Source organism: Crassostrea angulata, chromosome 2 (genome assembly GCF_025612915.1).
Source record: "Crassostrea angulata isolate pt1a10 chromosome 2, ASM2561291v2, whole genome shotgun sequence".
NCBI classification, from domain to species: domain Eukaryota; kingdom Metazoa; phylum Mollusca; class Bivalvia; order Ostreida; family Ostreidae; genus Magallana; species Magallana angulata.
Window position 1 is genome coordinate 1320879 of NC_069112.1, and position 17796 is coordinate 1338674.

The following is a 17796-nucleotide window of genomic DNA, read 5'->3' on the forward strand; positions in this document are numbered from 1 at the left end:
TGACTTTTATAGAATTGAACTTATGAAAGATGTGTGAGATATTTGCGAGCTTACCTGAGCTAGCTGCCTGGCCTGTCTCACCATCTCGTGGGCGTCGCCCACACTACTGAACAGTCTGTCCGTCACAGTCAGGATTGTGTCCACTGCGTCCTCGTGGGACTCCCCAGCCTGAATATCAAAAACATACATTTACTACCTCACTGCACAGAAGAGTTCAATGACATGAACTTGGTATCATTAAAGGCTCAATGCTTTGTATCAAAATATCCTTAAAATGTGTTTGTCATTATAACAAAAAATTCAGTGTAATAATTTCTTCATTTTTTCTAAATATTGTGTAACAGGTCTATTTCAGAGAGAGAGAGAGAGAGAGAGAGAGAGAGAGAGAGAGAGAGAGAGAGAGAGAGAGAAATAAAAAGCTACAGAAAAAGAAAACAGTGACTATCCCACTTACCGCGGTGGGCCCTGCCCCCTTCTTGATGTGCTGTAGCAGGTCGTTAAGAGCCTGAGTAACCGCGGTGGCTGCGGTGCCTAGGTCGGCCAGAAGCTTGTCGTCGCGGCAGGACTGCTGGGCCGCCTCCACGATTCCCTCAACAAAGTGAGCCACACCCTTTGTGGCGTGTATCAGCTGTTCCTGACAAGCCGGGCTACTGATGGTCGGAGCCACCACCTACAACATATATAGTGATACAATATAAAACGGTGTTAGTACCAACAGGCAGATGTCATCCTAAGAGATTATTATTCCAACCAATAGGACTTACTGTAACAAATGGATAAATTCAACCAATAGGACTTATTGTAACAAATGGATAAATTCAACCAATAGGACTTATTGTAACAAATAGATTAATTCAACCAATAAGAGCCACCATCTACACCACACTCAAAGACAGTATTTGCAATTAACATACAGGATCAATAAAAATCCAAGGTCTCAACAAATAGAATGATTTCCATCCTACTGGATCAATCCTACCCAATAGGATCAATCCTGCCCAATAGGATCAATCTCAGCCTTTATGATCAATCTCAGTCTATAGGATCTATCTCAGCCTTTATGATCAATCTCAGTCTATAGGATCTATCTCAGCCTTTATGATCAATCTCAGTCTATAGGATCTATCTCAGCCTTTAGGATCAATCTCAGCCTTTAGGATCAATCTCAGTCTATAGGATCTATCCCATCCAATTTGATCAATCCCGATTCAAGAAATCGGCCGCATTGGCCACTGCCTTAGCAAGAGCTAGCAATGTCTCCTAAAAATACAACACTATTCATATCAAACCTTATGATACATGTACATTTAAAATGATAATGTAGATTCCTTATTTCATGCAAGTCTTAAATTTCAAGATTCAGCTGCATCAAATCTTGAGTATATGAAATTGCTACGCCAAAGTTTCATGTGATTTTACGTGATGTTTATACCTTGCGTTTAATTAGGAATCTACAGTTTTTAAAACACAAGAAATACGTCTTTCTGTATACATTCATTGTTGATTCTATGAGATGTTACCTTACTGACATCAATTTTTAAGAAAGAAATCACACAGTTAGCCGAAGACAATTAATCAGAGCGCCTCACCTGGTACATCCTGTCCATGTCGTCAGCCGTCTCTCCAATGCCTGTCATCACTTCCTGTGACGCCTCGCCGACCATCTTACCTGCCGTGATTAGGTTAGATTTACCCTGTCAACACACGAAGTATACATATAAATAAATGGAATTAAGCACGTATCTGGTTAGATTTATCCAGTAAACACACTTATCTGGTTAGATTTATCCAGTAAACACACTTATATGTTTACATATAGCAGGTTGTATGTATAATTCTATGTTACCTGTACTTTATCAGATTGTATGTATAATTCTTGGTTACCTGTACATATAGCAGGTTGTATGTATAATTCTATGTTACCTGTACGTATATCAGATTGTATGTATAATTCTAGGTTACCTGTACATATAGCAGGTTGTATGTATAATTCTATGTTACCTGTACGTATAGCAGATTGTATGTATAATTCTAGGTTACCTGTACATATAGCAGGTTGTATGTATAATTCTATGTTACCTGTACGTATGGAAGGTTGTATGTATAATTCTATGTTACCTGTATGTATAGCAGGTTGTATATATAATTCCATGTTACCTGTACATATAGCAGGTTGTATGTATAATTCTAGGTTACCTGTACGTATATCAGATTGTATGTATAATTCTAGGTTACCTGTACATATAGCAGGTTGTATGTATAATTCTATGTTACCTGTACGTATAGCAGGTTGAGTTGTACAGGGTCACGCTGGTCAACGTTTCGGTCGGAGAAAAAGAACTTCCTCCTCAGCAGTAGTGTGTCCAAGTCCAACACCCCCTGTTCTCTCAGGGTCCGTGAATGGTCCAACCACTCCACTGAAAAATCATCCAATCAAAACTCATTTACAAAACATCCAATCAAAACTCAATACATTTTTTTAAATCTAAATTTCATCAACTACTCCAATTAAAATCATTTGATCAAAACTTTATGAAAATGTCCAATCACGTATCAATGAACGTAGCCTACGTTCGTCGTCCGTGTGGAGTTTCTTTTTCATCTCGTCGAGTTTCTTCTGGTCCTTGGCGATGGACTTGTCTCGGCGGAGAGTCAGCGTCTTCTCTTTCTCGTCGTCCATCATCTCGCGCACCAGTGAGTATTCCTCATGGTTAGAGATACCTAGAGAATAATACAACTGATAGGATTATAAGTAAGTAAGTAATTTATTTATTTATAGTGACATGTGTATACATTTCCAAGTGTAATATTAACAACAGTCAGCATAGATTAAACACCAGGCCCGTCGGGCCTATATGCCACTTTGAACACATAATACATGAAAAAAGAAAAGAAAATAACACAGCATCAAGCAGTAAACAAAGATATGAATGAAAATATACATTATATTTAGCATGGTCACATGTCAAGCATGTGTTCATCTATTGCTTAAGCAAAACGTAACGATAAATATGATTGGTTGTATTCGTTTAAGTATCATTGGGAAAATGTCTGTGTTATTCATAATGAGGTGGGGAAAATCTGGGTCGAGTTATAAATACATATAGTCCTTCTGATTGGTTAAGAGAAACACACCCCCAGAGCGCGGTGTATATAAAGTCGGGATTTGACTTAGTCCAGCAGTTGACGTGGAATCTTCTCTAAGGTTCGAGTCAACTCACTTCCCCGGGTAGAAGGGTGGGCCCCAGTCTCCGTTTCCCAACTCGTTCATTAATTGCCTCGCTAAGCATTTTGTTTATTGTCCCGTAAATTTCCATTGTGCAGCATGCAAGGCGTTTAGTCCGTGCTAAGTGGGTTGGCATTAGGTTTGGGTTACTTGGACTTTAAATTAACTTTAAGGCAGGCTTACATTTACGTTGTAACGTGGTAAGGATGGTGATAACGGGAAGTTTGTATAACTGTATATTTGTGTATATAACATTTGTTCATTAATAATTCTATGGATCCATAACAAGCGTTTTCATTTACATGTGAAATGTGTGATTTTGAAATACTCGTAAATATTTGATAGAGTGATTGAGCGTTGATATAACTTTCTAGAACATTTACATTATTACGGAGTTTTGGATTTAAGAAAACTGACACATTTGAGACTGACTTAACTTAAGCGACTAGAGACTTAAGAATATCATGGAACTTCTGGTATAAATTAAAGTTATAACCACTATACAATTACACAACAATACAGAAAATATGTTGACAAGTGTTGCTGTATGTTGCTAACACTTACCCATCTTGGTACAAATTGTGTTGCCCAACTGTGTGGCTGTCATTCACCTTACATATGTGTTTGTGTTGCTACATGTTGCGTGTGTTGCTATTTGGTGCTGTATGTGCTAACATCTGTCCATCAAAAATTTGACCCCCACCAAATTAAATGATTCCACAGTACCTATATTGATATAGATGGTGACCATCAGTTGCCCCACTGTGTAGCTGTCATCCAACTGTAACTTCTGTGTTTCTGTGTGTTGAGAGTTACAGTGTGTTGCTATATGCCGCATGTTGCTGTATGTTGCTCTATGTTGCTTAGACTTACCCGTCTTGGTACAGATGGTGACCATCAGCTGCCCCACTATAACTTCTTTTTGTGTGTTGCTATGAGTTGCTGTATGTTGCTGTGTGTTACTTAATGTTGCTGTATGTTGCTTAGACTTACCCATCTTGGTACAGATGGTGACCATGTGACAATGTTTTTTACTGTTAATGTCTTTCCTGTTCCAGCTTGACCTGTTATCAAGATATTGTGATCATTTTCCGCAATGTTTACACATTTTTCCTTGTCGCTGTCTATTTTCGCGGGGTTCTTTCGATTTCTCTGGACTTACCGTATGCATTCAAAACATCTCTGACTTTATATGGAGAGCCGCCGCTAGGTGTCGCGTTGCTCGATGCAAACTTCCGTTGCTTTCGATGAAATGGAATGGTATCGAGGACGTTTCGGGTCACTGGGTGGTTAAAACGGCATGTATACTTATATAAAGTATAGGGAGAAGTCATCGAATCATTTTGTGACCTAGTTCTCGCCAGAAACCGGTAGACAAAGGGTATAACTTGTTGAAATTAAACTGTGAATTGAGCCCCCCCCCCCCCCCTGAAATCCAAGATGGCGAGTGTCGTCGCTTTACTTTTTAGCTCACCTGAGCCAAAGACTCAAGTAAGCTTTTCTGATCACAATTTGTCCGTTGTTTGTCGTTGTTGTAAACTTTTCCAATTTTAATCTTCTTCTCAAGAACCACTGGGCAGATTTCAACCAAATTTGGCACAAAGCACCACTAGGTGAAGGGGATTCAAGTTTGAAGGGCCACGCCCTCTTTAAACTGTGTTAAAGGGGAGATAATTGAGAATTATTGAAAATTTGTTGGTATTTTTAAAAAATCTTCTTCTCAAAAACTATTCGGCCTGAAAAGCTGTAACCTGTATGGAAATATCCTGAAATTTGTTTGGAGGCATCCTCAGGTATACTCTGTCCCAAGATATTTTGGATTCACATTTGGCTTAATTGCTTGATATTTATAAATACCTCAGGGTTCAAACGATGTTCATTCAAAACTATGAAAAATTTCCAAGATTTCTCAGTCGAAACGCCCCTGGAAAATATCCCTTTCAACTATTTCAATTGCACTTCTTTCACAGGTAAGTGTATTTTTGTTAAAAATCGTCCAAATGTGCAGCATAAATATCTTGGGACAGACTATAGTGTAGATTCAAGTTTGTTCAAATCATCGTCCCCGGGGGTAGGGAGGGGCCACAATTGAGGGATCAAGTTTTACATAGGAATATATAGAGAAAATCTTTAAAAATCTTCTTCTCAAAAACTATTAGGCCAGAAAAGCTCAAATTAAAATGAAAGCATCCTCAGGTAGTGTAGATTCAAATCATAGTCCCTGGTGGTATGGTGGGGCCACAATGGGGAATGGATTTTTACAAAGGAATATATTGAGGAAATCTTTAAAAATCGTCTTCTCAAAAACTATTAGGCCAGAAAAGCTCAACTTAAAATGGGAGCATCCTTATAGATAGTGTAGATTCAAGTTTGTTCAAATCATGGTCCCCGGGGGTAGGAAGGGGCCACAATAGGGGGATCAAGTTTTACATAGGAATATATAGAGAAAATCTTTTAAAATCTTCTTCTCAAAAACTATTATAGGCCAGGAATGCTCAAATTTGAGTGGAAGCATCCTCAGATAGTGTAGGCTCAAGTTTGTTCAAATCAAGGTCCCCGGGGGTAGGGTGGGGTCACAATTGGGGGATAAATTTTTATACAGGAATATATAGAGAAAATCTTTTTAAAAAATTTCTTTTAAAAACTACTAGGCCAAGAAAGCTCAAATTGGCGTGTAACCATCTTCAGATAATGTAGATTCAAGTTTGTTCAAATCATGGTTCCTGGGGTAGGGCAGGGCCACAATGGGGGATAAATTTTTATATATAGAGAAAACTTCTTCCCAAAACTATTAGGCCAGGAAAGCCCAAATTTGATTGGAAGCATCCCCAGATCGTATAGATTCAATTTTGTTTAAATAATAGTCCAGGGGTAGGGTGAGGCCACAATGGGGGATGAATTTTTACATAGGAATATATAGAGAAAATCTTTAAAAAATTTCTTTTTAAAGACTATTGGTCCAGAAAAGCTTAAACTTGTGTAGAGGCATCCTCGGGTAGTGTAAATTCAAGTTTGCAAAATCACAGTCCCTAGTGGTAGGACGGGGCCGTGATGGCAGTTTGAATTTTTACATAGGAATATATAGAGAAAATCTTTATAAATATTCTGGGAAAGTTTTCGGTCCAAAACTCAGTACTTAGTGTGAAAGCAGAGGTTATGCAGATTTAAGTTTGATGAAACCATGATTCCCTAGAGAAAAGTGAGGCCACGCAATGGGGGGGGGGGGGGGGGGTATATAGGAAAAGAAAAAAATCTTCTTACAGGTACAACAACAAAAGGGGCTTAATATTTACCCAAAAAAGAGGTGGGTAAAAATTGGCAGATTTTCAATTTTTTTTTAGCATTACCGTATCAAAATACCTCGACAACTAATGTCGAGGTATTTTGATACTGTAATGCTCATTTGATCAGAATTAAGGCAATTGTTGCTCAGGTGAGTGATGTGGCCCCTGGGCCTTTTGTTTTAATGTACATATGATACACATTTTTTAAAACAACGATAAAGGGCGATTTTAACGGCGTATTTTATTTCGATACCATAGAACATATATTGAATGACCATTTATGTATATTTTTTTTATTCGGGAATAAATTGTTATAAATTTCAGTGTCTGACAACCGAGCCCCTGTGGTTTTAAATTCAAAATAGATTTTAAAAAGGTAAAAACGGCAGGGTAATGCTATTTTTTGATTTCTGGAATATAAAATTACACATATTAAGCCATTTATTTTTCGAATTTTGTCTGGTTTAGACAGAGACATATTTTTTTATGTCTCTGGTTTAGATGTTACATTTTAGATATATGATATTTAAAAATGCGAGATTGTGGTGTAACGGTATATGCAAAATGCGTAATTGTGGATTAACCGTATATGAAAAATGCGGGATCGCGGGTTATCGGTATATATACAAAGTGTGTGATTGTGGATTAATCCGTGTCCTCGCTCTGGATTAATCTGTGTCCTCGTTCTGGATTAATCCGTGTCCTCGTTCTGGATTAATCTGTGTCCTCGTTCTGTACCAAGTATTACAGTACTGCCTGACTATGAAAAAAGACAAACAATATAGACATGTCACTTTAAGTTTATTGACTTTTATCTACAGCTCGCTACATTTACCCAAACATCATTTGTATACAAGTATTATGTTTTTCATGGTAAGTGTAAACACAATAAAAATAAACATAATACTATATATACGTTATAAATGTATTTCATCACGTTCATTGTGTGCGTAAACAAAACAAAAAAATTCTCAAAAGAAAATGACATTAACTTGAGTTGTCCTATCTATCTGGTCAACAGAGATACAGAGTGTGAGAAATGTGCTTAAACACCATTAACAACACATAGGATTAGCAGCTTGCTAAATACAAATTGAGGTCATCATGACCTACTTTCACATTGATATACATGAGTAAATGACTCCTGGTATGATTAATGGTACTTCATTTCTAAAACACAAGTTTGTTTTTTTTTTCCAAATAGATATGTTCTAAAATAGTTTCACCATAAACTACCATAATTCTAATTGGGTCATTGTGACCTACATTTTGAGCACAACAAGCAATATATGATGCACCAATTGTTACACATGCACAGCTCAAACTTAATGAATTAATCTAACATCAACTATTAATATATTGAAATTAAAACTACATAACATTGTATAAAAAACCATCTAAAACTTATCAAATTCTTATCAAAAGCTTATCAGATCACTTCTTTCCAAATGATCACGATATATTGTAAAAATACATTAACTGATATTCAATCCTACCAATAAAACTGTCAGGGATAAACACCATCAAATTCATTTCTCATTCTCAAGGGGAATAACTGTTTTTTCATCCTGACTGAAAAATACAAATTTTGAGTTATTCCCCTTTGAATATAATGTTTACTACAACATACAAGATTATTTGTGTAAAAATCAAAATTGAAAAAAACAACAACATGTGACACATTGGCTACAATTATAATGGACATCTCCGTCCTAGCACCGAAAGATACCAGAAATTTCAGGAGCTTAGATATGTAAAACATATTATATACTGACAAAATTTACACTAAGATAAAATTAATAAAAAACGTATGATAACAAATACAGTAGAGTTCACATACACAAAAAAAACCCGATTCCATTGATGATGCCTTATTCATAAAGAGATAAGGTACACAGAGCACAGAGTCTATTGAGGATGCGTTATATATGCAGATTTCACCTATACAGATACAAAGTTTATTGATGAAGCGTTATTTTTGTGCAGATTTCACATACACAGCAACAGTGTCCATTGATGACGCGTTATTTTTGTTCACCTACACAGATACAGAGTCCATTCATGAAACGTTGTTTATGTAGAGTTCACGCACAGAACACAAAGTCCGTTGATGACCGGTAATTATTTAGCTTCTGTAACTCTATTGGAATTATGGGTAATCCGGGCAGGTTTTCTACTGTCTCCCCCTGAAGGCGTTTAAAAAAGCAGCTTTTCTGCAAGAAACAAAAATAATTAATTTATAATTGTATTAAATGATTAATACCAAATACTTGGACAAGAAGGAAAGAAAAAGTGAGCAAGCTCAAATACCCCATGTTCTCCCATTACTTGACAACGCTACACATCATGAATGGCAGAATATATATGCATTAAGGTGGCATTCTACACCACTTTTTGATGACGCAGTACGCAAAAAAAGTTAATCCTGGTACTGGCTGATTGCAACTGAGGCGAAAGGTATGGGGACCGCTCTTTTGAAAAATTTGTTAAATAAATAGAATAAGTCAAATTTTTTATTAAATTCATTATTTACATGAAAGGTGGAATGGGACACCTTCATGTTGTGTCGTATTATTTATCGAAATAAACAATAAATCAAGTGTAATTTTATAAATAGTTTCTTTCCCATCATTGTTACCTTACAGCGCAGTGCAGTGGGTTAGAGCGCTCACTACGGACCTGTAAGTCACGAGTTCGAGTCGGGTTTGAAAATTTATTACTTTTCCAAAATTTTTCCAACAGATTTTTTGGTTAAATATTGTGAAAGAAAATTCTAAACCAATGAAAGTATTTCAGTAGTAATGTACTTTAATCCACATTTTTATTGACAGATGTTCCAAACCACCTTAATTAACGGGATGGGAGGGTGGCTTTGAATTTCTCTCAGGTTGGGATACATAAATCCTAATTATCTACCCTTGAAAAGGGGCACGTTCCTTAATTTTCAAAACTTTGAATCTTCTTTGCCTAAGGGTGCTTTGTGCCAAGTTTGGTTGAAATTGACCCAGTAGTTCGGGGGGAGATGTTGAAAATGTGAAAAGTTGACGGACAGAGGACAGACAAACAAACAGACGGACAGACAACAGACAAAATGTGATCAGAAAGGCTCACTTGAGCTTTCAGCTCAGTTAGCTAAAAATGATAAAGGGCATTACTAGCAAAACATCATCAGATCAAAACTTTCTGCAATTATGCACATATTTAATCATTTGTCTAAAACAGCAACATACTAAATTCTAATGGTTCAAAATTTGAAGACAAAACATTGTAATTAAAATTTCCTAGAAATGTGCAAATCAACACATTGTGCCCTAACTATCTACAAAAACAAGAGGCCAACTGGCCTTAACGGTCACCTGAGTAGCATATATCCCATACACAAACTTGTCAAGGAGTCTCATATGCATCTAATTAACTAGATTTCATACTGGAGTAGAAAAATTATAAATTTGTAATGAAGACCACATTTCAAAAAGAACTGGGAAACCTATAATTTTGGTGAAAAACTAAAAGATCTGGTCTACAAAATCATGAATTCAGATTTCCTTTCAGGTGTGTGGGAGTAAAGAAGATAATTTTTTAACGTTATATGCATTAACATCTATACCTTCATTTTGGCCCTGCCTGAGAGTCAAAACCCATACCCCAGGGGACATGAAAATTAAAATTTCAGTAGAGGACTTCCTGGTAAACATAATTATTATTCAGTTTTTTATACAGATGTGTGAGAATAGAGAAGAAGATTTTTAAACATTATATGCATTAACACTATATTGCCATATTGCCACCACCCCCTCATGTCCTGAACCCCTGACCCAGGGGCCATGAATTTCACAATTTAGGTAAAGGAGATTGTGGATATCATAACCATGTATTCAGTTTTTTGCCCACATGTGTGGGAGTAGAAAATAAGATTTTTTAATATTTAAAGCATTTTACTATATGGCCATATTGGCCCCACCCTAGAGCCTAATCACCTAACAAACGGGTCATGAATTTCACAATTTTGGTAGAGGGCCTCATGGACATCATAACCATGCATTTGGTTTTTAACAAATATATATGGGAGTAGAGAAGAAGATTTTCTAAGATTTAATACATTTTTACTATTTGGCCATATTGGCCTCACCCTAGAGCCTGAACCCCTGACTGAGGGGTCATGAATTTCACAATTTTGGTAGAGGGCTTCATGGACATCATAACTATGCATTTAGTTTTTAACAAATATATATTGGAGAAGAGAAGAAGATTTTCTAAGATTTAATACATTTTTACTATCTGGCCATATTGGCCCCACCCTAGAGACTGAACCCCTGACCCAGGGGTCATGAATTTCACAATTTTGGTAGAGGGTTTCATGGACATCATTATCATGCATTTAGTTTTTAACAAATATATATGATAGTAGAGAAGAAAATTTTCTAAGATTTAATACATTTTTACTATCTGGCCATATTGGACCCCACCCTAGAGCCAGAACCCCTGACCCAGGGGCCATAAATTTCACAATTTTGGTAGAGGGCCTCACGGACATCATAACCATGCAACCAGTTTTTTCCTCACATGCATGGGAGTAGAGAAGAAGATTTTTGAAAATTAGGCTTTTTTTGCATATTTGGCCCCACCTGTGGCACCCCAGGGGTGGTAGAGCCATAAATTTAACAATTTAGATTTTTCTTACCATAGAGATGCTTCACACCAAAAATGGTAACGATTGGCCTGGTAGTTTTCAAGAAGAAGTTAAAAAATGTAAAATTGTTAACGCACGACGACGGACGAAGACCAATTGCAATAAGTCACCTGAGAGACTCAGGTGACCTAAAAATCACTGCTAAATTCAACATTTGGACAACAAACTAAGTTCCATGGAGGTAAAATTCCCAGAAAGATAAATAAATCAGAACTCCCTAGTAATTAGCACATCTACACGTTGTGTCCTAAATACCTTAGAAGTTTCATATTAAACATGATAAATTTCTGTGCAGCTGTTTTATAAATTATAATATATGTTTTGCTTAAAATCCAGGACTGACTGACATAGGTTGAAATCATTATTCTCTAACAATTCCATTACATGGGGTATAATAATGGCACAATTAGCAAAACAAAGATACATTTACAATTGATAAAGATCCAACATTTACAATGTTTAATTGTTTAGTTATTATTTGTTTTTTAATATTCCACATTCAGAAAATAAAACTTGTATAACATGATGTTTCTCACTCAGCAACAGACAGCCATGTTTGAATGATCACAAAGTGTGAAATAAACAGGAGTCAGTATTACAGTCCATGTGAATTATACACAGCTCAATTTCAGCTGCAGATGTTGAACAAAGTGACAAACAACATGTGTGGTTTTGAGAGCAGACTAGATTTGTACAGAAACATTTACAACCTGTCAATATCCCAGCTATCTCCATTATACGGCTGGTGTTGAGCTGGACATGGTGTCCTCATCAGGACGGGGTCTGTGTTTATCTACAACAAGTCATTAATTAGCTGTTAATTAATCCACTCCATACATTATATTTAATTATAGAGCTACATCTACAAATTAAAACTTTAACCTGATTACCATGACACTTGCTTTATTATTTGTCTAATTAATTAAATTAGGTCAATTAACATGTAACAAAACAACCGATTACAAATACATGCGTCAGTGAGTTTTACTTTCGTTTAGTTGATGAGTTTTGTTGTGAGGAGGTGTCGTGTATCGTGTGTCTCCATCAGGACGGGGTCTGTGTTCATCTACAACAAGTCATTAATTAGCTGCTAATTACTACATACAGTATATGTAATGATAGAGCTACATCTACACATTAAAACTTTAACCTGATTACCATGACACTTGCTTTAATATTTATCTAAATAATTAAATTAAGTCAATTAACATGTCACAAAATAACTGACTACAAATACATGAGTCACTCTATATATTTCATAATTAAATACAGCAACCTGCTATTTCTATTCACTAATTACAATGACATGTAACTGTACATTTAATTAATAAAATAATGTATCTAATTTCTGTTTATTTTAGATAAACACTGACTCCCAATGACTGGTAGATACAGCTAACCCTGTAACAATGAGTTGTTTATATTGACAAACAATCATACAGATAAACATGTCTTACATGTATCTTATTGACTGATAATTAACACGGACTGTGTGTCTTAGTTATCTATATCTAATTAATGTGAATGATAATGACTCAGACTTACCTGTCAGAGCGTCCTGTCTGGTGATATACCTGTAGACATACACCTTGTTGTTGTCCAGTGATCCGACCCAGAGACGGTGAGTGTTGACATCATAACTCAGGCTCCATGGTACACGCATCTCTTGTGATTCTGTCAGTAGATGTGACAGGAACTGACCGTCCTTATTTATCATCTGTACTGTTGTAACATCACACACCAGGATGTGTGACAGCGCGTCAGTACAGATTCCACGTGGATATAGTCGTGATCCTGATGGATGTCCTGTGTAGGAGAAACGATGTCTTCCTCCACGCTCTGTCACCACTACAGCACTGAATGAGTCAGACACCACGACATCCCCATTGTTGTTCTCTGTTATATAGCGAGGTTGTCTATACAGTCCCCGTCCTGTGTTGTTGTACTGTATGGTTTGTGTGAGTTGTCCACTCTGGTTGTACCGGGTTACCTTGCCTGTCTTTTTATCATAGTTATACATCCCGACCAGTAGATCCCCAGTGGACGGGGACCAGTACACACACTGTGGTACCCATGTAGAGTCTGTTCTCTCTATAAATGTGGTGGTTGTTTTCATATCCTTTGACAGTTTGTTGATGTTATATTTCCTATCTATATAAATCAGTTCACTCTCACTGTTCACTGTGTGTAATCCATTACCACAACATGAATCCTTCACACGATGTAGAGGGACACCTGTTGTGTCTGTCAACATGAGATTGTTATAACCAGTGACCCAGACCCGGTCTGATGTCACACAGGAAATGTGAAAACAACCATCAACACCTGTCACTGTGAGAGATTGATGGAGCTCAGCACCAGACGTCAGTTTCAGCAGACACTGGTTTCCTACGCGTCGGTTTCCTCTCTCTGTGATTTGGATTGCACTCAGTGACTCCATCACATCCTCCTTGTTGAGTGACTCAGTCATGGAGAGCTGGCTGGTGTGGAGTGTAAGATGTCTCTGGGGGAGGGCTGTCTTTATGTTTTTACGGAGGGCTGTCTTTGTGAATGAGAGGAATTGTAGCACACTGAATGTGAATGCTGGCTGTACATATCTGTGTTCATATCTCCTTAGTCTGACAATATGTCTGATCATTTTTATCTTTTGTTTTTTACATCTGTGTTTGAAATCAAAGTAACATAACACATTGTTCAATAGATCATATACCACATAGTCAATGAGATGCTTCAGTCTCTGGGCCTTTGTTAACATCTCTGATTGAAGGGGGGAGAATTCTGTGTGACAGGTTTTGACATCAGCTTTGATTCCTGTCAGGAGAACAGGTCTGTAAAAGAGAGCCTCACTTCTGATGGTGTGAATGGTTCCTCTGTGTTGTTGTCGCTTTGTTTTATAGGCTGTTTTAACATCTAGTTGTCTGTGAGTTCTATGTTTTCTGCAGTGGAAACAGACAGGAACTTGACAAGGTTCACAGTACTTTGTATAAACATGGCTAGGATGTCTCACACAGATCTCTTGTGTTGGGATGTAGTTGATTTTATCACGGTGTGACACAACATCATGGTCTATTGTTTGGAGATCTTTTACATGGTTCTCTTTACACTGGGGACACAGATCACATGGACACGATACACAATGGTACGCTGTGTCCCCCGGACACTTAGAACATTGATGTACTTTGTACGGGGAGCTTGCTGTGGTGTATTGGGAGCTTGCTGTGGTGTATTGGGAGCTTGCTGTGTCCATGATGTGGGCGGTCTGGGTCATAACCTGTTCAATGAAAATAAAGAGTTTTAGGATTATTATTGTTTGTATAAACATTCAATGTCAAATTTTAAAAGAAATATATTTGGGTTTTTTAAAGATTAATATATTTTCTCTACTTGGATAATTGACGGTCTATTATTCTGGTTCTGATTATAGAGACACTCAACCAGTAGAAAAATACAACATAAGATTGCTGAGTGAGAAAGAGGTGCTCTCTCTCTCCCCTCTCTTTATCCCTACATTTCTTTATCTCTGTTCCTCTCTCTTGGATGTGTACATAATTGAGAAAGTGTACTATATGATTATCTAGCAGACAAAGTCAGAGAGAAAAAAAAATAAGATGTAGAGTACACATCACAATTAAGTTAATTCAATTACCGGGTATTTACTGTCTCAATTTACCTAACATGTACTCCTGCTCTTTCTATTTCTTTCTCTCAATCTCTGTTTCTCACAATTTCAATACTAAACATGCACTCTTGGCCTCTCTCTCTCTCTCTCTCTCTCTCTCTCTCTCTCTCTCTCTCTCTCTCTCTCTCTCTCTCTCGATCTTATTCCTCCATGCTTTTTCTCTGTCTCCTCAGATTTCTCTTCTAAACATGTATTTTTGCTCTCTCTTTCTATCTATTTCTCTCTTTCAGACAAACTCCATTAAACATGTACATGTACTAAATATATCTTACTCTCAAAGATGTAATCTCTCTCTCTCTCTCTCTGACCTATTCTTATAAACATTTGCATCTTACTATTGTAATTCCTCTCTCTTTTTCTCTCCGAGTTACTCTCTGTTAAACATATGCATCTTTCTATTTCTCTTAGACATGTAATCTCTCTCTCTCTGTGTTTGTCTCTCTCTCTCTCTCACATTATTACTCCTTCATTCACTATCTCTAATTTTACATTCTTTCTCTAAGCCTCTGTCTTTCATTATTTCATAAATAAACATGTAAACACTTTCTATCTTTTATGTAAACATGTGCATCTTACTTATTCTCTCAGACATGTAGTCTTTCTCTCTCTCTCTCTCTCTCTCTCTCTCTCTCAGATACTTACTATTTTAAATGTAAACATGTGCATCTTACTTATTCTCTCAGACATGTAGTCTTTCTCTCTCTGTCTCTCTCTCTCTGTCTCTCTCTCTCTCTCTCTCTCTCTCTCTCTCTCTCTCTCTCTCTCTCTCTCTCTCTCTCTCTCTCTCAGATACTTACTCTTTTACATGTACACATGTGCATCTTACTCAGGGCTCTACATTAACTTTTTTTCCTACTTGTCAATTCGGACAAGTGACCAAAACATTTACTTGTCCGAACTTCAACTTCACTTGTCCGAAAAATTTTCAATATTAAAGATCAAATATTGTCAACTTGAAAACTACAGTACTCTATTACTAAAATAAAATCATTTATTGATTACTCTAGCTATAATTAAGGTCTTCCGTTTCCAACGGAAGACCTTTCTATTATTGTGCTGGTTAAGATTATTCTTATTTTTCTTTTTTTTTTTTTTTCTTCCTAGACGCGAACTTTGAGGCTTCATATCGTGCTCATTTCTGAACGGTTTTTGCTCAAATTTTCAGGGCTAATGGAATTTACAAAACACTATCTTCATCAATTCGTAAAAGTTAGAATTCCCTTTCCGGTAACGAGTTATTCCCCTTTTAAATTTTTTAGGGCCTTTGGTTTCCAGACAAAGGCTCCGAGACTATGATAGCAGGGAATGGGAATCCAACGAATTTGAATAGCAGAGACATTGTAGTGGTGCACATTAGTTTTTGTTTTTAGATTACGTTTTTTATTTAGGAAAAGGTAGGGGTCAAAAAACAGGATTCAAAAAAGTGCAAAAATTTAGACATATTTTCCTTTATATCTTTTTAACAAAATATATTTTGTAAAGACTTGTAGAATAAAAGTTGTGCAGAATATCAAGGGCTTTCATTTAACACCAATAAAAAAGGGCTGGCCCCTTAAATTAAGGGCCAATAGCCTCTAAAAGTTTTTGCTTAATAACTCAAAAACGATTAGGATTTTGATATGGCTGTCGCTGGAAAAGTTGCTTGTTGGGATCTCATAAAGGTCGTAACAATGTTATTTTGTAAGTGATTTGTGTAGTATGAGTGTAAAAAGCTTTACATGTTGACATGTACCTGTTTTCATTTGACAAGTTAACGAAAGTCTTTGTGCGTACAACTGGCATAAAGTTGCCGCAGAAAGTATGCTGGTTTATACAGGAGGCATTAATTCATAAGAATTTTTTTTGTTGTTGGAGTATAAGCTTTTCCTTTAGGAGTTAAAGTCATTGTTGTTAAGTTTTTATAGTGCACAATCATTAAAAACGGCAATTGGAAAACAAAACATTCTTTTTCTTTTCTAGTAAACCACAAAATTTGGAATTAAAAGACTCTGTGCATTACATTTTAGTTATTAACTCCGAACTCCATGCATTTAAAATCTACCTTGAATTAGAGCTGCATGTGTGTGTGTACCATTACGTAAGCTCTCCCTTGCCTGCGGCCAAGAAAATCGGTTACCATGCTCGCGGCTGGACTACCTAGCGGTCAGCGGTTATCTAATACACGAGAGTTGCGTCTCTCATGTATAAGTTTATTTAGCCGCGAACTCAAGAATTGTTTTAGTTTTGATTACACAAAATCTTTTGTGGATTAAACGAGTGGATGTCAAGTAAGAAATAGTTCATCTAATTAATAAAAGCAATGTCATTCTCTAAAGCAATAATAGACATATATCAATTGTGGGGTTTAAGTTTAAAATATATAACTTCTATTTGATAGAGTAAGGTCATTATACTGCAAACTTTTCAAATCTTCCTTGGTTCTGAGCTGTGCGTTTCTGTGCGTTGTACCTTTACGTAATCTATTCTTCGTCCACGGCCGAGGAGATCAGCCACGGCTGCATTACCTAGCGGTAAGCGGTTATTTAATACACAAGATTCGCACACCGCGACTTACATGCATATGAACGTGTTTGAGTTAATATAGCCGTATATACAAGAACTGTTTTAATTTTATGTTATAAAAGTTTGTCCTACTTGTATATATATTTAATTAAATATTTGAGTGTAAATGAATATTAATAAATTACTCCAAATCGGAAAATCGTTAGACATAAACTAATGGTTCGTTTGTTCAGGTAATTAGAGTACTTTAAAAACTGTACAATTAATGTTTTAAATCAACACCCCCCCCCCTTCAAATATTAAATGGCTGAGGAGATCCGGCGCGAGTGGATAAGTGATCCGCCATCGGTTCGTATTCTTCTACATGTACCTTATGACGCGTTTATGTTTCATATTTTGCACGGACACAACTATA

The 17796-nt window shown here is 36.6% G+C and overlaps 3 protein-coding genes across 4 annotated transcripts in view; all 3 read right to left on the reverse strand.

Annotated features, from left to right (window-relative positions):
* The window catches only part of LOC128171382 (uncharacterized), a 194975-nt gene that overhangs the window by 69634 nt on the left and 107545 nt on the right, over positions 1-17796 (reverse strand). The window lies entirely within an intron of this gene.
* Positions 598-4223, reverse strand: LOC128171901 (talin-1-like). The gene is made up of 5 exons (XM_052837670.1): positions 3953-4223; positions 2572-2721; positions 2275-2417; positions 1590-1694; positions 598-1260 (listed from the first exon to the last, which is right to left on the reverse strand). Exons 1-5 carry the CDS (start codon positions 4221-4223, stop codon positions 1198-1200), a joined length of 732 nt encoding a protein of 243 aa, XP_052693630.1. The 3' UTR covers positions 598-1197.
* On the reverse strand, positions 7295-14682 carry LOC128171369 (uncharacterized). Its single transcript, XM_052837150.1, has 4 exons — positions 12746-14682; positions 12189-12266; positions 11911-11993; positions 7295-8723 (listed from the first exon to the last, which is right to left on the reverse strand). The coding sequence occupies exons 1-3, from the start codon at positions 14520-14522 to the stop codon at positions 11935-11937; spliced, it is 1914 nt and encodes a 637-aa protein (XP_052693110.1). The 5' UTR covers positions 14523-14682; the 3' UTR covers positions 7295-8723; positions 11911-11934.